At 44.6% G+C, this 21,399-nt stretch overlaps 1 protein-coding gene across 4 annotated transcripts in view; it reads right to left on the bottom strand.

The window, feature by feature from the left end:
* LOC121538214 (voltage-gated potassium channel subunit beta-2) overlaps positions 1-21,399 on the bottom strand; it is a 109,902-nt gene that overhangs the window by 67,850 nt on the left and 20,653 nt on the right. The window contains exons 1-2 of one of the 4 annotated variants that reach the window (XM_041846037.2): positions 6,726-6,876; positions 2,035-2,408 (exon numbers count right to left, since the gene is read on the bottom strand). The exons of 1 other annotated variant lie outside the window; for it this stretch is intronic. In XM_041846037.2, coding sequence (XP_041701971.2) covers positions 2,035-2,408; positions 6,726-6,785 — 434 coding nt within the window. In that variant the 5' untranslated portion in view covers positions 6,786-6,876. Of the gene's footprint in view, positions 1-2,034; positions 2,729-6,725; positions 6,877-21,399 lie in introns of those variants that run through there. 2 more of the 4 variants (XM_041846035.2, XM_041846036.2) reach the window with 2 other exon arrangements.

Genomic DNA, 21,399 nt, shown 5'->3' with positions numbered 1-21,399 from the left:
CATGTACAAAGTATCTATATCCACAGTAAAACGAGTCCTATATCACCATAACCTGAAAGGCCGCTCAGCAAGGAAGAAACCACTGCTCCAAAACCGCCATAAAAAAAGCCAGACTATGGTTTGCAACTGCACATGGGGACAAAGATTGTACTTTATGGAGAAATGTCCTCTGGTCTGATGAAATAAAAATAGAACTGTTTGGCCATAATGACCATCGTTATGTTTGGAGGAAAAAGGGTGTTGCTTGCAAGCCGAAGAACACCATCCCAACCGTGAAGCACGTGGGTGGCAGCATCATGCTGTGGGGGTGCTTTGCTGCAGGAGGGACTGGTGCACTTCACAAAATAGATGGCATCATGAGGAAGGAAAATTTCGTGGATATATTGAAGCAACATCTCAAGACATCAGTCAGGAAGTTAAAGCTTGGTCGCAAATGGGTCTTCCAAATGGACAATGACCCCAAGCATACTTCCAAAGTTGTGGCAAAATGGCTTAAGGACAACAAAGTCAAGGTATTGGAGTGGCCATCACAAAGCCCTGACCTCAATCCTAGAGAAAATGTGTGGGCAGAACTGAAAAAGAGTGTGCGAGCAAGGAGGCCTACAAACCTGACTCAGTTACACAAGCTCTGTCAGGAGGAATGGGCCAAAATTCACCAAACTTATTGTGGGAAGCTTGTGGAAGGCTACCCGAAATATTTGACCCAAGTTAAACAATTTAAAGGCAATGCTACCAAATTCTAATTGAGTATATGTAAACTTCTGACCCACTGGGAATGTGATGAAAGAAATAAAAGCTGAAATAAATCATTCTCTCTACTATTATTCTGACATTTCACATTCTTAAAATAAAGTGGTGATCCTAACTGACCTAAAACAGGGAATTTTTACTAGGATTAAATATCAGGAATTGTGAAAAACTGAGTTTAAATGTATTTGGCTAAGGTGTATGTAAACTTCCAACTTCAACTGTACATTGTTTGAATTTAATTAAACTCAGAATATTCAGAATTGACCCCAACCCTGGTGTCCGCTGTCATGCAGAGAATGGTAACCATTGCCAGTGTATACACTCTTAGAAAATGTGTTGTTGAACAACACAATTTATGTGTAATGTCTACTCTTACACATTTTGTGTCAGTTCCTGCAATTAATGTGTAAAAAGCTGAAAACCATACAACACACCCTAAATGTGTTTGATTATTGACCAATCACATTGCAGATCCGACTTCATTGTGCATCTATGCCACGCTCCCACACTGTGGCCCACACGCAGCACATTACGAGAAGTTCAACTGACAGCCTGGAGTGAGCCAGCTAGCAGGAGGAATAAGAAACAAGAACAAGGTAAATGTACTCTTTATCAGAATAAGGTGAACATTTTAGCCCAGTTGTATACAAATATTAAGTGTCTCAGATGAGTTTGAACCTGTTTTCGTCCATAATGCACTGTAAGCTATATAAATAAATATAGAGAGTCTCTCTCTCTCTCTCTCTCTCTCTCTCTCTCTCTCTCTCTCTCTCTCTCTCTCTCTCTCTCTCTCTCTCTCTCTCTCTATATATATATATATATTTAAATTAACTCCCAGTAATCTATTGGGTAAAACACCAACGTTTCGTCATCACTGTGCCTTCTTCAGGATAATGTCAAGAATGCTTGGACAATAGAACCATCTACCATTCTGATCTCATACCTTGGGCCTGGCTTGAGGTTGAGGATAATCTCCTCCCTTTCACCTTAACCTCATCCCAATCTCATTGCTAACCTTTAGCCCTTATCTTGCCAAACCGTTGAGAACTTCAACCTCAATATTATGCCTGACCAAGGCCTTTAGCTCTGTTTAGGAGAGCTACATGGATTGTATTTCCTTAGGTGCTGGTTTACTAAAGATTGTTAGCTCCTGGATTGCAGCACCATTCTACTTTCTCCACAGCCTTCCATACAAACCCGTACCTGTTCAGTACCTTATCCCTACCTCATCGCTAACCTGTGGATCATGCCAGGCTCCCATCCCAATTTCCACTTAGCCCTTACCTGTACCTCATCCCGGTGGTGTAGGACACACACTCCCGCAGTGACACAGCATTCATCTTCAGAAAGTCCTCCAGGTTCTTGAGCTGGGCGGCGGCACGCACCTCCCTCAGCCGCTGCATCTCGGCCAGCTGGTCGCTGCGCTGCTGCCGCTCCTCATTATCCAGGGCTTGCTCCGACAGGAAGCAGCTCAGGCCACTGCGCACGCTCTCGCTCATCGAAGACAGGGACAGCATCTTACCCGTGCCGGAGTTGCCGGTGTTACCGCCGCCGCTGCTGACGCTGCTGCTCCGCCTCATGCTGGCTACAGGAGGCCCCTGCCCACCGCTACTGACACCACCACCGCTGCCGGCTCCATTGCCACCCGGCTTGGGCATCTGGTGGTCAGGGACACTCTGTTGGCGGCTCATGCGACGTCCGGCCCCCCCATGCCCGTGCCCGCCCCGCACCTCGCTCAGGCTGCTTTTGTGTGTGCCAAACATGCCCAGGCAGCACTGCCAGTGCCCACCCCCGGTCAGAGACTGTATAGGTTTGCCACCCGAACCAGTGTCGTCAAACGGACGGACAGGACAGACAGACTGTACGGATGCAGAGAGTGCAGTGGTGGTGCTGTGTGTGGCCACTTAGCCCCCGAGGCGAGGCAGAGGGGAGTGGGACAAAGCAGTGGCTTTAAATAGCACCTGTTCCTCTGCTCTGAGTGGGTGACAGGACAAAAACACCCCCAACCCCATGCATCACAGCCTGTAATCAGAGCTGGCAGGCAATCCCCTCCACCAGCACCGCCACCACTCCCCTCGCCCCATTGTGTAAGAGACACAAACACAATGGCGCCATTTAAAACTGATATAGGGGCTCTTCCTGGGTGGGTGTGGTCCAGTAAGTGAGGTGAAACGTGTGTGGTGTTACTCGAGTGTGGCACAGTCAGAGACTCTCTGGTGGCAGGAGCAAACGTTTGTGGGTACTGTGGCATGCAATGAGAATGTTGGGGGAAAGAGGAGGGCATAGCATTATGCCACCTCCAGCCGTGGCAGGAGGGAGGGAGAGGCAAGTTGAGTGACAACTCTCTTGAGAACTAGCCAGCACCCAATTATCTAAAGCTGTCCACTAATTTGGGATTGTGGGATTGTCAAAAAATAGACAGACACAGAGAGAGAGAGGGCTGCTGGCCTTTTAATCAAATCAACTTTCAGATATGGTCCGTCTTTGGAGAACTACATTGCAATGGCACATGTCAACATACAAACGTCAACAGCAAATGCACAGGGCAATGCTTTTGGCCATTGAAATGTAAAGAAATGCTGTGTGAAATGTTTACAAAGAGACCCTGCATGTAGCCCTCATGTTCAAGTGTGTGTTTACATTACTACTCTCTTTCATAGCTTCAGGCCCTGTGGAATGCTATTTTAAAAGACAAGCTCACTATTTTTAGATTCACATTCATTTTATATTTAGTCATCCGTCTTTCTCATTCGTTTAAATACCCATTGCCTACTTCAGCTATCGTTTGCCACTGCTTACCATAAAACAATGGTAGGGAATGTTTCACGTTTGCAGATAAATCACTTCGAGGTAACTTCAAATCATTGAGTAAATTTGAGTTGATCTGGTCATGGATTGTTTTACTTAATAACATTGCCCCATTCACTCTTATTGTTTTTTGGTCAGGAGAAACAGATTTTAAGGAGTGCGCCTTTAAACGGTATATCATCCTCTGAATACAATCAACTTATATGATTCAAGAACTCTACTCAGGCAAATGTTTCCATTATCAGTTAAAGTGAACAAATGAACATAACTGAAGTATTGTATAATGCTACTGAATACAGGGGTGTATTCGATGACATAAAACTTCAGAATGTTGCAAATATAAATGTTATAGATATAACTGACTTAATTCCCTATTCTTCACAACAGACAATCATATCCATTCTACAGAATAGTGTCTAGTGAAATAACACCCCTTACACAGTTTTCACATTTTGCCGGCTGAAATCTAAAAGGGATATAATTAGATTTTTTCCCTACTTATCTACAAAACCTGCACCACATTTTCAAAGTGAAAGAAACACTATATAAAAAAAGCTGTATTAATCAAAAATCTGAAAATGAAGTTGTCTTGATTGTGTATGACTTTACACCCCAGAGTTAATATCTGGTGGAAGCACCTTTTGGCAGCAATTACACCTCTTGGAAAGCCATTCTGGTGTGTCTTTGGCATACACATTTGTGTAATTGTCCAGCTGAAAAGAAACGATATCTCAGGGTTAGGTATTCAGAAGACTGAGGCAGGTCTTCCTCTAACCTTTCACCTGGGCTTTGCTCATTTCATATTTCTTTTTATCCTGACAAACTCCCGCAGTCTCTGATAATGACAAGCATATCCATAATATGATGCTGCCACCACAATACTTAAAAATTACAGACGGTTTAGAGAGATTCTCGAGAGACATTACTGTAATGCCAAACAGTTGCCCCCCTCTAAGCAGGCCAGAGTAAACAGAATTGTCTTGTTGAGCCCAACATTCATACTGTAAAAATACTAATAGCAGAGCAATGTTTTTGAAACAGCTGAAATGTATAGACATTTTAATTATATTTTAGTTTAGTTTTATTTCGTTTTCACCTGCTACATTCTGAAACTGTCTTTAAGAAAGCGAAGCTCATGCTGCTCTGAGTCATCGTCCAGGCAAGAAGAATGCAGCAAAAGCTGATCAACTCACCTGCGAATTATCAACGTTTTCACTCGCAATTTAGCTTTTACCTCATATAATGACATCCATAATATTGATCAAATTAGGTAACTTTAATACGCTGAAACAGTACTTTTATATTCGTATGAGAGGGGTAAATGTTAATGTTTCATATGCTAACATTACTGGCTAGCATAGCTAGCTAGCAGTGTTATTATCTTGCAAGCTACATTTAATGTGTGTATGAATGAGAAAATTAACCCTTTAATTGTCTGTACATGCTTGTGAATTGTTGCATTATTCAAGAGTGTAGTATGGTTTGGTTGAATTATTCAAGAGTGTAGCTAATATGTTTTAGAAGAAAAGTTGCTTGCATTGTTGAATAATTTGCAAGCTTACTGGCTATTCAGTGGCTACTGTGATACTGATATTTATGGTAAATTTGGAGCTGCAGAGCAAGAATGTCACGTTGCCAGCCACAACAAAAGGTAAGGCAAGGATGTCATGTAAATTGAAAAGTGTATGTACATATTATGTAAATTGAAATCTCATGGCTCTGCCTCTCTTTAAATGTTTCTAAAGGAGAATAGCCACTTACCGAAAAACTTCAATTAATAGCATGTGCGTTTATTTACTTAAATCACTGAACACAACAGACGCTTATTAGAGACAGGCTTCTATTTGAGCCAGGTGTCAATTTCCTTAATGCTCACAGATTATTGCATATTTTCATAGTTAATTGTTTCATTCCAGCATTCACTTCCAGCATTTTAATCGATTTCTGGGGGTCTTTTGACTGTTTTTGTGCTTGCAAGTTAGCTAGCAGTTCTCAGCTGTTAGCAGCCAATGGCTAGAAGTTTCTTACTGGCAATAAAAACGGATGATTGCCATCATTTTTTCAAATCATTACAGAATTATTTAATGTAACAAATTAAACATTAAACCTTGTAAAACAATTAATGGTAACCTCGTAAACAATTCATTTAGACCCGGCGTTTATTTGAAATGGGTTTATTTGCTGAAATGTGTGCCGTTGCCCAGCTATTAAAAGGGGCAGGCGGCTATTTGAGACTCAGCGTTTAATGAAAGTTTTACGGTATTAAAAATTATTCACAGCTATAATTGCTGCCAAAGGTGCTTCCACTAAGTACTAACTCTGGGGTGTGAAGACATACGCAATCAAGACATATATATATATTTTTATTAAGAAACATTTTTATATTTTTTCTTTCACTTTGAGAATATGGAGCAGGTTTAATTGAATCGAATCCCTTTTTAGATTTAGTTTTAGTGCAGCAAAATGTGAAAACTTTCACTAGACACTGTATCTATCTGAAAGTTTTGTAACGTTGCACCCTTCTGAACAGGCCCCAGATCAAATATGCTGCCATCAGGACTGTTCACACCTCCTCTGATACAGTACATAGCACGTATACACTGAATTCAGTCCAACTAGAGAAAACACTACACTCACCAACCACACCAAATCTTAACGGAGGACCTACAGTACGGTAATACACAAGCACATATGCCGTACGATGTCCTTCTCAAACAAATCTAGAGCATCTTTGTGTTTCTCCCTCCATGACAGTCAGCCTCCATGTTCCCGACCAGTAGCCAACACAAGCCCCTACTGAGCAACGGGAAATAATCTACTAAATTTTTCAACAGCCTCCTCTCCCTCTCCTTCTTCATGACTAAGATATAGAACAGCAGCAGCGAGTCTGCCTTACTGGCTGACTGAGGATTTGCAGCAGTAATGCTGGAGTCAGTGTCCCAGGAATGGGAAATAAATCCATCCATCCATTCTCCCCTCCACCACCCTGCTCTCCCTACCCAGCGTGCTCTTGGCAGGACACAGGGTCCCACACACAGTCCAGGCCAGGGGCAGCATCTCCATGCAGCATCCACCCCTTTCCTTCCTTCCTCCATCCCTCCATTCCTTCTCCATCTATCTCTCCATCCATTCTTCCCAACATTAGCTCATGTGAAGCTAACACTTACCCTGTTCCGGGTAGGGGGCCGACTCATGTAGGGGTTTTGCACCACGCTAGCGCTAGTCATTCAGACGACTGATGGCGGCCCGAACTAACAAAAATGAAGATCTCTTGTCACCGCCCCAAAAGAGACAAGAGGAAGAAGCGCAGATGTGTCAAGCTGCTAAACTAATTGTCCAGGACAGTTACAGCAGTTACAGTGGTGTGCCAGCCAGTGAGCAACGGCCAGCACTACACCCCCACCTTTTCCCCTCCGCCCCTCACCATCACATGTCAGACAGGAAGTGCTTTTTGTGCCTATCAGAGGAAGCTTTTCTGTTCTGCAAACCCCAGCAAAATAATCCCACAAGTAAATTATTCAGGTCGCTTTTGCACTAAAAGCTTTTGATTGTCTGAACCACTAGAAAGAATACTGAAAGCTTGCTTGTTCCGGGGTATGTGTGTGTATATAAAATGTAAAACACACCCTCACTGGCTCCATGCATACTAAGGGGCTAGAGGAGGATAACCTACAGACAAGGGGCAAAGAACATATTTTGTAGGACTGCAAGTCCATCTCTTATGAGGGGCCAATGATTACAATCTTATTAAAGTGTTTAATGGGATGTTGCATCGTAAGTTGCGGTCTGGGGGCACATACGGTGTGTATGTGTGTGTGTGTGTGTTTGGTTTTACTATCCTTGTGGACCAGAAGTCCTCACAGGAATAGTAAAACAAGGAAAATTAATTTTGCCTGTCCCCACAAGCAAAAAGGCTATTTTAGGCTTAGGAGTTCAGTTTAGGGTTAGAATTGGGGCTAAGGTTAGGGGTTAGGGTTAGGGTTAAAAGTTAGGGTTAGGTTTAGGGTTAGGTTTAGGGTTAGGGGTTAGGGAAAATAGTATTTTGAATGGGAATCAATTGTTTGGTCCCCACAAGGATAGTAAAACAAATGTGTGTGTGTGTCAATCACATTGTGCCTTAGACATAAACCATGTTCATGCCTGCTCTGTAAAGTTTCTTAAAGTTTGTAACTTGCGCCGACGAAGATGGCGGCCTCGCCACTAGCTCTTAGGAAACTTTGCGGTATTTTGTTTTTTTATGTATAATTTTTTTTACATTATTAGCTCAGAAAGTGTTTTGTATCATTACATACAGCCGGGAAAAACTATTGGATATCAGAGCGGCGGTAACTCACCTGCATTACGACCAGGAATACGACTTACCCGAAGCAGATCCTTTGTTTGCTCTCCCCAGGGCAACTGAACTGATTCCAGCGGCTGACCCAAAACATCGCCGGCGGAGGAGAGGCACTCAGAGCGGCCTGCTGGTTCGAGGTGCGCACACCACCCACCGCTTCCAAGTACACTACTCGCTAATGTTCAGTCTTTGGATAACAAAGTCAGATGGGTTCTCAGTTCATCGCGCAGACAGAAATAAATATCTCTCCGGGAAGCAGAAGGTGTGTGTTTCATGATTAATGACTCATGGTGTAATTGTAGTAACATACAGGAACTCGAGTCCTTTTGTTCACCCGACCTAGAATACCTCACAATCAAATGCTGACCGTATTATCTCCCAAGATAATTTTCTTCGGTTATAGTCACGGCCGTGTATATCTCCCTCAAGCCGATACCACGACGGCCCTCAAAGAACTTCTCTGGACTTTATACAAACTGGAAACCACATATCCTGAGGCTGCATTTATTGTAGCCAGGGATTTTAACAAAGCAAATTTGAGGACTAGACTGCCGAAGTTCTATAAACATATCGACTGTTGTACTCAGGCTGCTAAAATTCTCGACCATTGCTATTCGAACTTCCGGGATGGTTATAAGGCCCCCCCCACCCTCCTTTCGGCAAATCTGACCACGACTCCATTTTGCTCCTCCCTTCCTATAGGCAGAAACTCAAACAGGAAGTACCCGTGCTAAGGACTATTCAACGCTGGTCTGACCAATCGTAATCCACGCTTCAAGATTGTTTTGATCACGCGGACTGGGATACAGTGGGGAAAAAAAGTATTTAGTCAGCCACCAATTGTGCAAGTTCTCCCACTTAAAAAGATGAGAGAGGCCTGTAATTTTCATCATAGGTACATGTCAACTATGACAGACAAAATGAGAAAAGAAATTCCAGAAAATCACATTGTAGGATTTTTTATGAATTTATTTGCAAATTATGGTGGAAAATAAGTATTTGGTCAATAACAAAAGTTTCTCAATACTTTGTTATATACCCCTTGTTGGCAATGACACAGGTCAAACGTTTTCTGTAAGTCTTCACAAGGTTTTCACACACTGTTGCTGGTATTTTGGCCCATTCCTCCATGCAGATCTCCTCTAGAGCAGTGATGTTTTGGGGCTGTCGCTGGGCAACACGGACTTTCAACTCCCTCCAAAGATTTTCTATGGGGTTGAGATCTGGAGACTGGCTAGGCCACTCCAGGACCTTGAAATGCTTCTTACGAAGCCACTCCTTCGTTGCCCGGGAGGTGTGTTTGGGATCATTGTCATGCTAAAAGACCCAGCCACGTTTCATCTTCAATGCCCTTGCTGATGGAAGGAGGTTTTCACTCAAAATCTCACGATACATGGCCCCATTCATTCTTTCCTTTACACGGATCAGTCGTCCTGGTCCCTTTGCAGAAAAACAGCCCCAAAGCATGAAGTTTCCACCCCCATGCTTCACAGTAGGTATGGTGTTCTTTGGATGCAACTCAGCATTCTTTGTCCTCCAAACACGATGAGTTGAGTTTTTACCAAAAAGTTATATTTTGGTTTCATCTGACCATATGACATTCTCCCAAACCTCTTCTGGATCATCCAAATGCACTCTAGCAAACTTCAGACGGGCCTGGACATGTACTGGCTTAAGCAGGGGGACACGTCTGGCAATGCAGGATTTGAGTCCCTGGCGGAGTAGTGTGTTACTGATGGTAGGCTTTGTTACTTTGGTCCCAGCTCTCTGCAGGTCATTCACTAGGTCCCCCCGTGTGGTTCTGGGATTTTTGCTCACCGTTCTTGTGATCATTTTGACCCCACGGGGTGAGATCTTGCGTGGAGCCCCAGATCGAGGGAGATTATCAGTGGTCTTGTATGTCTTCCATTTCCTAATAATTGCTCCCACAGTTGATTTCTTCAAACCAAGCTGCTTACCTATTGCAGATTCAGTCTTCCCAGCCTGGTGCAGGTCTACAATTTTGTTTCTGGTGTCCTTTGACAGCTCTTTGGTCTTGACCATAGTGGAGTTTGGAGTGTGACTGTTTGAGGTTGTGGACAGGTGTCTTTTATACTGATAACAAGTTCAAACAGGTGCCATTAATACAGGTAACGAGTGGAGCCTCTTAAAGAAGAAGTTACAGGTCTGTGAGAGCCAGAAATCTTGCTTGTTTGTAGGTGACCAAATACTTATTTTCCACCATAATTTGCAAATAAATTCATTAAAAATCCTACAATGTGATTTTCTGGATTTCTTTTTCTCAATTTGTCTGTCATAGTTGACGTGTACCTATGATGAAAATGACAGGCCTCTCTCATCTTTTTAAGTGGGAGAACTTGCACAATTGGTGGCTGACTAAATACTTTTTTTCCCCACTGTATGTTCCGGGTAGCTTGCGAAAATAATTTAGACGAATACACTGAAACGGTGACTGAGTTCATCAGGAAGTGTATAGGAGATGTTGTGCCCACTGTGACTATTAAAACCTACCCTAACCAGAAACCGTGGATAGATGGCAGCATTCGCGCAAATCTGAAAGCGCGAACCACCACATTTAACCATGGCAAGGTGACTGGGAATATGGCAGAATACAAACATTGTAGCTACTCACTCTGCAAGGCAATTAAACTGGCAAAACATCAGTATAGAGACAAAGTGGAGTCGCAATTCAATGGCTCAGACACGAGACGTATGTGGCAGGGTCTACAGACAATCACGGACTACAAACGGAAAACCAGCCACGTCGCCGACACCGACGTCTCGATTCCGGACCACCTAAACACCTTCTTCGGCCGCTTTAAGGATAACACAGTGCCACCAAGGCGGCCCACTACCAAGGACTGTGGGCTCTCCAGCTCCGTGGCCAATGTGAGTAAGACATTTAAGCATGTTAACCCCTGCAAGGCTGCTGGTCCAGGCGGCATCTCTAGCCGCGTCCTCAGAGCATGCACAGACCAGCTGGCTGGTGTGTTTACGTACATATTCAATCTCTCCCTATCCCAGTCTGCTGTCCCCACATGCTTCAGGATGGCCACCATTGTTCCTGTACCCAAGAAAGCAAAGGTAACTGAACTAAATGACTATTGCCCCGTAGCACTCACCTCTGTCATCATGAAGTGTTTTGAGAGACTAGTCAAGGATCATATCACCTCTACCTTACCTGTCACCCTAGACCCACTTCAATTTGTTTACCGCCCTAATAGATCCACAGACGATGCAATCGCCATCGCACTGCACACTGCCCTATCCCATCTGGACAAGAGGAATACCTGTGTAAGAATGCTGTTCATTGACTATAGCTCAGCATTCAACACCATAGTACCCTTCAAGCTCATCATTAAGCTCGAGGCCCTGGGTCTGAACCTCGCCCTTTGCAACTGGGTCCTGGACTTCCTGACGGGCCACCCCCAGGTGGTGAAGATAGGAAACAACATCTCCACTTCGCTGATCCTCAACACTGGGGCCCCACAAGGGTGTGTGCTCAGCCCCCTCCTGTACTCCCTGTTCACCCATGAATGCATGGCCAAGCACGCCTCCAACTCAATCATCAAGTTTGCAGACGACACAACAGTAGTAGGCTTGATTACCAACAATGACAAGACAGCCTACAGGGAGGAGGTGAGGGCTCTGGGAGTGTGGTGCCAGGAAAATAACCTCTCACTCAACGTCAACAAAACAAAGGAGATGATCATGGACTTCAGGAAACAGCAGAGGGTGCTGCCTATTGAAATCACTGGCTACTTTAAGAAATGGAACACTAGTCACTTTAATAATGTTTACAATACTTGCATTACTAATCTCATATGTATATACTGTATTCTATAATATTCTGCTGTGCCTTAGTCCATGCCGCTCTGTCATTGCTTGTCCATATATGTATATACAGTGCCTTGCAAAAGTATTCATCCCCCTTGCTGTTTTTCCTATTTTGTTGCATTACAACCTGTGATTTAAATTGATTTTTATTTGGATTTCATGTAATGGACATACACAAAATAGTTGAAATTGGTGAAGTGAAATGAAAAAAAATCTAAAAAATAATTAACGGAGAAGTGGTGCGTGCATATGTATTCGCCCCCTTTGCTATGAAGCCCCTAAATAAGATCTGGTGCAACCAATTACCTTCAGATGTCACATAATTAGTTAAATAAAGTCCACCTGTGTGCAATCTAAGTGTCACATGATCTGTCACATGATCTAAGTATATATATATATATACAGTGGGGAGAACAAGTATTTGATACACTGCCGATTTTGCAGGTTTTCCTACTTACAAAGCATGTAGAGGTCTGTAATTTTTTATCATAGGTACACTTAAACTGTGAGAGATGGAATCTAAATCAAAAATCCAGAAAATCACATTGTATGATTTTTAAGTAATTAATTTGCATTTTATTGCATGACATAAGTATTTGATCACCTACCAACCAGTAAGAATTCTGGCTCTCACAGACCTGTTAGTTTTTCTTTAAGAAGCCCTCCTGTTCTCCACTCATTACCTGTATTAACTGCACCTGTTTGAACTCGTTACCTGTATAAAAGACACCTGTCCACACACTCAATCAAACAGACTCCAACCTCTCCACAATGGCCAAGACCAGAGAGCTGTGTAAGGACATCAGGGATAAAATTGTAGACCTGCACAAGGCTGGGATGGGCTACAGGACAATAGGCAAGCAGCTTGGAGAGAAAGCAACAACTGTTGGTGCAATTATTAGAAAATGGAAGAAGTTCAAGATGACGGTCAATCATCCTCGGTCTGAGGCTCCATGCAAGATCTCACCTCGTGGGGCATCAATGATCATGAGGAAGGTGAGGGATCAGCCCAGAACTACACGGCAGGACCTGGTCAATGACCTGAAGAGAGCTGGGACCACAGTCTCAAAGAAAACCATTAGTAACACACTATGCCGTCATGGATTAAAATTCTGTAGCACACGCAAGGTCCCCCTGCTCAAGCCAGCGCATGTCCAGGTCCGTCTGAAGTTTGCCAATGACCATCTGGATGATCCAGAGGAGGAATGGGAGAAGGTCATGTGGTCTGATGAGACAAAAATAGAGCTTTTTGGTCTAAACTCCACTCGCCGTGTTTGGAGGAAGAAGAAGGATGAGTACAACCCCAAGAACACCATCCCAACCGTGAAGCATGGAGGTGGAAACATCATTTTTTGGGGATGCTTTTCTGCAAAGGGGACAGGACGACTGCACCGTATTGAGGGGAGGATGGATGGGGCCATGTATCGCGAGATCTTGGCCAACAACCTCCTTCCCTCAATAAGAGCATTGAAGATGGAGTCGTGGCTGGGTCTTCCAGCATGACAACGACCCGAAACACACAGCCAGGGCAACTAAGGAGTGGCTCCGTAAGAAGCATCTCAAGGTCCTGGAGTGGCCTAGCCAGTCTCCAGACCTGAACCCAATAGAAAATCTTTGTAGGGAGCTGAAGGTCCATATTGCCCAGCGACAGCCCCGAAACCTGAAGGATCTGGAGAAGGTCTGTATGGAGGAGTGGGCCAAAATCCCTGCTGCAGTGTGTGCAAACCTGGTCAAGACCTACAGTAAACGTATGATCTCTGTAATTGCAAACAAAGGTTTCTGTACCAAATATTAAGTTCTACTTTTCTGATGTATCAAATACTTATGTCATGCAATAAAATGCAAATTAATTACTTAAAAATCATACAATGTGATTTTCTGGATTTTTGTTTTAGATTCCGTCTCTCACAGTTGAAGTGTACCTATGATAAATATTACAGACCTCTACGTGCTTTTTAAGTAGGAAAACCTGCAAAATCGGCAGTGTATCAAATACTTGTTCTCCCCACTGTATATATACACCTGTTCTGAAAGGCCCCAGAGTCTGCAACACCCCTAAGCAAGGTGCACCACCAAGCAAGCGGCACCATGAAGACCAAGGAGCTCTCCAAACAGGTCAGGGACAAAGTTGTGGAGAAGTACAGATCAGGGTTGGGTTATAAAAAAATATCAAAAACTTTGAACATCCCATGGAGCACCATTAAATCCATTATAAAAAATTGAAAGAATATGGCACCACAACAAACCTGCCAAGAGAGGGCCGCCCACCAAAACTCACGGACCAGGCAAGGAGAGCATTAATCAGAGAGGCAACAAAGAGACCAAAGATAACCCTGAAGGAGCTGCAAAGCTCCACAGCGGAGATTGGAGTATCTGTCCATAGGACCACTTTACGCCGTACACTCCACAGAACTGGGCTTTACGGAAGAGTGTCCAGAAAAAACCCATTGCTTAAAGAAAAAAAATGAGCAAACACGTTTGGTGTTCGCCAAAAGCCATTTGGGAGACTCCCCAAACATATGGAAGAAGGTACTCTGGTCAGATGAGACTAAAATTGAGCTTTTTGGCCATCAAGGAAAACGCTATGTCTGGCTCAAACCTAACACCTCTCATCACCCCGAGAACACCATCCCCACAGTGAAGCATGGTGGTGGCAGCATCATGCTGTGGGGATGTTTTTCATCGGCAGGGACTGGGAAACTGGTCAGAATTGAAGGAATGATGGATGGCGCTAAATACAGGGAAATTCTTGAGGGAAACCTGTTTCAGTCTTCCAGAGATTTGAGACTGGGACGGAGGTTCACCTTCCAGCAGGACAATGACCCTAAGCATACTGCTAAAGCAACACTTGAGTGGTTTAAGGGGAAACATTTAAATGTCTTGGAATGGCCTAGTCAAAGCCCAGACTAGAACCCATCCAACTTGAAGGAGCTGGAGCAGTTTTTCCTTGAAGAATGGGTAAAAATCCCAGTGGCTAGATGTGCCAAGCTTATAGAGCCATACCCCAAGAGACTTGCAGCTGTAATTGCTGCAAAAGGTGGCTCTACAAAGTATTGACTTTGGGGGGGGTGAATAGTTATGCATGCTCAAGTTTTCAGTTTTTTTGTCTTATTTCTTGTTTATTTCACAATAAAAAATATTTTGCATCTTCAAAGTGGTAGGCATGTTGTGTAAATCAAATGATACAAACCCCCAAATAATCTATTTTAATTCCAGGTTGTAAGGCAACAAAATAGGAAAAATGCCAAGGGGGGTGAATACTTTCGCAAGCCACTGTATTCTTAATTTCATTCCTTACTGCATCTGTGTATTGGGTATATGTTGTGAAATTGTTAGATATTACTTGTTAGATATTACTGCACTGTCGGAGCTAGAAGCACAAGCATTTCGCTACACCCGCAATAACATCTGCTAAACACGTGTATGTGACAAATAAAATGTGATTTGATTTGATTTAAAACACAATTTTTCCACCAGTGCATGAACTGCTCTTTCTCCATACGAATTGGCTTGTTTAATCACCCATAATAACTCATTGGCACTGTGAATCATTTCAAAATCTTCCTTCCATCCATCCAACAAGGTTGGAATTGTATAAGCAATAGGACTTTGAACTTCACTGTCACTTATCCAACCATATACTGATCAGTGATCAACTCAAGGAGAAGAGGAAACATTCAAACACATTTCACTAGCTCTTCTTTCAAACTGAAATTACTGTCCCCTTCCCATCGATACAAAGATAGCCATCGACATTGTACAAAAGCACGACTGCATAAAGTCTGCAGTTCCAACGCTGTGTTTCTCCACACAACTAACAGGATCAGGCTTGTCTGAAAACAGTCCTATCTATTATTTAGGCTCAACCATTTGCCAGCCAAGCCCCAGCAAACTCTAAATAGAAAACTCTGATATCCATTGGTTTACTGCTTGGTACTTTTTAATGGAGTCTCTAAGCTCACTGCTGTCGGAATGTGTCAGTTTGTAACATCCCAGTGCTTCCCACGGGTAGAGGGTAAGAAAAAAGTGTGTGTGTGTGTGTGTGTGTGTGCATGCGTGTGTGCGCATGCTCCTTGGGTACCTGCTACCCTCTGGGCCGTTATGCAATTCATATAGATCGGAAAGACTGGCATAGTTATAAGCAATATAATAGCTCCACTTTGCTCTCCGTTAGGCTACATGGAATTTTGCCATATTGCTTAGCTCTCCAATCCTAGGGGCAATGGGTTGTTTGTAGACAGGGCCTAAGGGTTTCATTGGAATCAAAGGGGACATAGTCCCTTTTAATTCACAGGTCATCAGAGAGAATGTGGTTTTACATTGTGCTTGAGATATGTATACAGTACATATACAGGTAACTGCCAAAATAAAGGAAACACCAACATAAAATGTCTTAGTAGGGCGTTGGGTCACCACGAGCAGCCAGAACAGCTTCAATGTGCCATGGCATAGTGTCTGGAACTCTATTGGGTGGAAGCAACACCATTCTTCCACGATAAATTCCATCATTTGGTGTTTTGTTGATGGTGGTGGAAAACGCTGTCTCAGGCGCCGCTCTAGAATCTCCCATAAGTGTTCAATTGGGTTGAGATCTGGTGACTGAGACACAAATACACACGCACGCACACACACACACCTTATGCTCCTTTGAGACCCCACATTCAAAGTTACTGAGAACTCTTCTTCTAGCCATGGTAGCCAAAATAATGGGTAACATGGCATTTTTATACATGACCCTAAGCATGATGGGATGTTAATTGCTTACATGTAATTAACTCTGGAACCACACTTGTGTGGAAGAAACTGCTTTCAATATACTTTGTATCCCTCATTTACTGAAGGTTTTCCTTTATTTGAGCAGTTACCTGTATATGTGTTTGACATATGTGAATATACTTAGTGTACAAAACATTAAGAACACCTTCCTAATATTGAGTTGCACCCCCCCTCCTTTAGTGTCGAAAGCATTCCACAGGGATGCTGGCCGATGTTGACTCCAATTTTCCCACAGTTGTGTCAAGTTGGCTGGATGTCCATTGGGTGGTGGACCATTGTTGATATACACGGGAAACTGCTGAGAGTGAAAAACCCAGATGCGTTGCAGTTCTTGACACAAACCGGTGCGCCTGTCACCTACTATCATACCCCGTTCAAAGGCACTTAAATCGTTTGTCTTGCCCATTCACCCTCTGAATGGCACACATACACAATCCATGTCTCAATTGTCTCAAGGCTTAAAACGTATTCTTTAACCTGTCTCCTCCCCTTCATCTACACTGATTGAAGTGGATTTAACAAGTGACATCAATAAGGGATCATAGCTTTCACATGGATTCACCTGGTCAGTCTATGTCATGGAAAGAGCAGGTGTTCTTAAAGTGGAACTGACAGCGTTTGAACTACTTTGCAGATATGAAACAAACAGAATCATGATATCAGTCACAAATATCAATTTCCTAGTTTATGCTACAAAACCAACTTTATAAGAGTAAAAAAAAAAAAAAAGGTTATATTTTTCTTAAAATTCCATGACATGCACTAAGGCATTGTTGTCAGAATAGAAGGATGCAGTTTAACGCATTATTAATATAATTCTCTTATATTTTTCTTGGTAGTCCCAAAAATATTTATATCAGGATGTAAATCACAGCAGGCTTGCTACATTGTTTGCTGCCTCCACCCATTTGGGATGCACTGTTTCAGTTTCAAAAACAGACGACTGTAACTAAGGCTGGGAATGTCAATACAATCAAACTAGCAAGGGCAATGATCACAAGTCAGTCATAACATGGCTAATAGGCTAGCGCACACTGGCTGAATAGAACACACAAGCGAGCAGAGCATGTGAGCGGAGTGGAGCGGGAGCAAGCGGAGCGCGAGTGGCCGGATTTTGGACAGAGCGCAGAGCGGCATTTTTAAAAGGACGGAGCGTCGCCCTATGTCCCGCTCCAATTTCGCTCGCTCACACCACGAGTCTGAAGCATGCTCAAGCCTGACCCAGAATCCATCTGTTTAATTTAATTAGTGTCGTCCATTAATTTGTATTTTATAGAGCGAGAGGAGCAGCAGCAGCAGCAAGAGAAAAGGGTTGAGGAATTCAAAAGTTTCTTCACTGCACGCAAAGGCCCAACCATAACAAGGGAGAGAAAAAGAGAGCTGGATGTAGCATTTTTTAAAATGATTTTCATGGACTATGAACCACTGAGTAAAGGAGAACGCGAAGGGATGCAACACTTCGCCAGCGCAGCTCAACCGGGCTACACCCCCCCATGCTACAACACTGTACCTGGAGTACCTGGAGTACTTCTCCTGTCTTATCCAGTGTCCTGTGAGAATTTAAGTATGCTCTCTCTAATTCTCTCGTTCTCTCTTTCTCTCTGAGAACCTGAGCCCTAGGACCATACGTCAGGACTACCGGGCATGATGACACCTTGCTGTCCCCAGTCCGCCTGGCCTTGCTGCTATTCCAGTTTCAACTGTTCTGCCTGCGGCTACGAAACCCCTACCTGTCCCAGACCTGCTGTTTTCAACTCTTTAATGATCGGCTATGAAAAGCCAACTGAGAGACCTGAGCCCTAGGACCATACGTCGGGACTACCGGCCGTGGTGACTCCTTGCTGTCCCCAGTCCGCCTGGCCTTGCTGCTATTCCAGTTTCAACTGTTCTGCCTGCGGTTATGGAACCCCTACCTGTCCCAGACCTGCTGTTTTCAACTCTTAATGATCGGCTATGAAAAGCCAACTGAGATTTATTCCTGATTATTATTTGACCATGCTTGTCACTTATGAACATTTTTGAACATCTTGGCATGGTTCTGTTATAATCTCCACCCGGCACAGCCAGAAGAGGACTGGCCACCCCTCATAGCCTGGTTCCTCTCTAGGTTTCTTCCTAGGCTTTCGCCTTTCTAGGGAGTTTTTCCTAGCCACCGTGCTTCTACACCTGCATTACTAGCTGTTTGGGGTTTTAGGCTGGGTTTCTGTACAGCACTTCGAGATATTAGCTGATGTAAGAAGGGCTATATAAAATAAAATTGATTGATTGATTGATTGTACGGGACACGCTCATGCCACTTGCCCTGGAAGAGATGGAAGCCAAACTGCAAGACCTACTGCAAAATGGTGATGGGCTCGTTCTGTCAGCGGACATTTGGACCAGTAGAAGAGGGCACAGCTTCCTTGGCATCGTGGCCAGTTTCATTGATGGGACGTTCCGGGGGCACACGGTTTTGTTGGGCTGTGAGCACATACAGGGGCACCATACCGCAGATCGTATTTACCAAAAGTATGAAAGTGTACTGAAATATTGGAACGTGCAACGACGTGTGATTCGGGTCGTCACTGACAGTGCCAGCAACATGATCAAGGCGTTTAACCTCCTCAGTGACACTGAAGAGGAGGCGGAGTGTGAAGTGACCGCGGATGCCAGCAGCAGCGCAGAACATGAAGAGGAGGATGAGAAACTATGATAAATCAGTACTTTACTGTGTCAAATTTACATCTGAGATGCCCCATTCACATGCTTCAGCTGGCGATCAAAGACGCCATTAACGAGCACGACAACATTAATAGGCTGTTAGTGAAAGTCGGGCACCTGGTGAAAAGTGTACACAAGAGCACCCTGAACACAGAGGAAACCGACCAATTAGGTGTCCGCCCCACAAATGCCTGCACCACTCGATGGAGCAGCCAGCTGCGGATGATTCAGTCGTTCATCCGGTTGTTCCAAAAATACCCGTTATGGCAAAACAAACTCAAGTCGAATGTTGCTAACATCACCTTGAATCAAGTACGGCAGCTGACGCACCTTGTCAGTGTGCTGACACCACTGGCAGACCTCACAGACAAAATGCAGAAGAAGCTGGGGAACCTGGGGATGATCCTCCCTGCTGTCACAGAAATCAAATTACATTTACATTTACGTCATTTAGCAGACGCTCTTATCCAGAGCGACTTACAAATTGGCGCATTCACATTATAGCCAGTAGGATAACCACTTTACAATATATATTATTATTTTTTCTTTGGGGTGGGGTAAGGGGTGTAGAAGGATTACTTTATCCTATCCCAGGTATTCCTTAAGGAGGTGGGGTTTCAAGTGTCTCCGGAAGGTGGTGAGTGACTCCGTTGTCCTGGCGTCGTGAGGGAGCTTGTTCCACCATTGGGGTGCCAGAGCAGCGAACAGTTTTGACTGGGCTGAGCGGGAACTGTGCTTCTGCAGAGGTAGGGGGGCCAGCAGGCCAGAGGTGGATGAACGCAATGCCCTCGTTTGGGTGTAGGGACTGATCAGAGCCTGAAGGTACAGAGGTGCCGTTCCCCTCACAGCTCCGTAGGCAAGCACCATGGTCTTGTAGCAGATGCGAGCTTCAACTGGAAGCCAGTGGAGTGTGCGGAGGAGCGGGGTGACGTGAGAGAACTTGGGAAGGTTGAACACCAGACGGGCTGCGGCATTCTGGATGAGTTGTAGGGGTTTAATGGCACAGGCAGGGAGCCCAGCCAACAGCGAGTTGCAGTAATCCAGACGGGAGATGACAAGTGCCTGGATTAGGACCTGTGCCGCTCCCTGTGTAAGGCAGGGTCGTACTCTCCGAATGTTGTAGAGCATGAACCTACAGGATCGGGTCACCGCCTTGATGTTAGCGGAGAACGACAGGGTGTTGTCCAGGGTCACGCCAAGGCTCTTCACACTCTGGGAGGAGGACACAACGGAGTTGTCATCCGTGATGGTGAGATCATGGAACGGGCAGTCCTTCCCCGGGAGGAAGAGCAGCTCCGTCTTGCCGAGGTTCAGCTTGAGGTGGTGATCCGTCATCCACACTGATATGTCTGCCAGACATGCAGAGATGCGATTCGCCACCTGGTTATCAGAAGGGGGAAAGGAGAAGATTAGTTGTGTGTCGTCTGCGTAGCAATGATAGGAGAGGCCATGTGAGGATATGACAGAGCCAAGTGACTTGGTGTATAGCAAGAATAGGATAGGGCCTAGAACTGAGCCCTGGGGGACACCAGTGGTGAGAGCACGTGGTGCGGAGACAGATTCTCGCCACGCCACTTGGTAGGAGCGACCGGTCAGGTAGGACGCAATCCAAGAGTGAGCCGCGCCGGAGATGCCCAACTCGGAGAGGGTGGAGAGGAGGATCTGATGGTTCACAGTATCAAAGGCAGCAGACAGGTCTAGAAGGACAAGAGCAGAGGAGAGAGAGTTAGCTTTAGCAGTGCGGAGAGCCTCCGTGACACAAAGAAGAGCAGTCTCAGTTGAATGACCAGTCTTGAAACCTGACTGGTTTGGATCAAGAAGGTCATTCTGAGAGAGATAGCAAGAGAGTTGGCTAAAGACGGCACGCTCAAGAGTTTTGGAGAGAAAAGAAAGAAGGGATACTGGTCTGTAGTTGTTGACATCAGAGGGATCGAGTGTTGGTTTTTTGAGAAGGGGTGCAACTCTCGCTCTCTTGAAGACGGAAGGGACATAGCCAGCTGTCAAGGATGAGTTGATGAGCGAGGTGAGGTAAGGGAGAAGGTCACCGGAGATGGTCTGGAGAAGAGAGGAGGGGATAGGGTCAAGCGGGCAGGTTGTTGGGCGGCTGGCCATCACAAGTCGCAAGATTTCATCTGGAGAGAGAGGGGAGAAAGAAGTCAAAGCATAGGGTAGGGCAGTGTGAGCAGGACCAG

The sequence above is a fragment of the Coregonus clupeaformis genome, chromosome 24 (assembly GCF_020615455.1).
Source record: "Coregonus clupeaformis isolate EN_2021a chromosome 24, ASM2061545v1, whole genome shotgun sequence".
In the NCBI taxonomy this organism is placed as follows: Eukaryota; Metazoa; Chordata; class Actinopteri; order Salmoniformes; family Salmonidae; genus Coregonus; species Coregonus clupeaformis.
The sequence above is the reverse complement of the archived record's forward strand: the minus strand, read 5'-3'. Positions and strand labels throughout refer to the sequence as shown.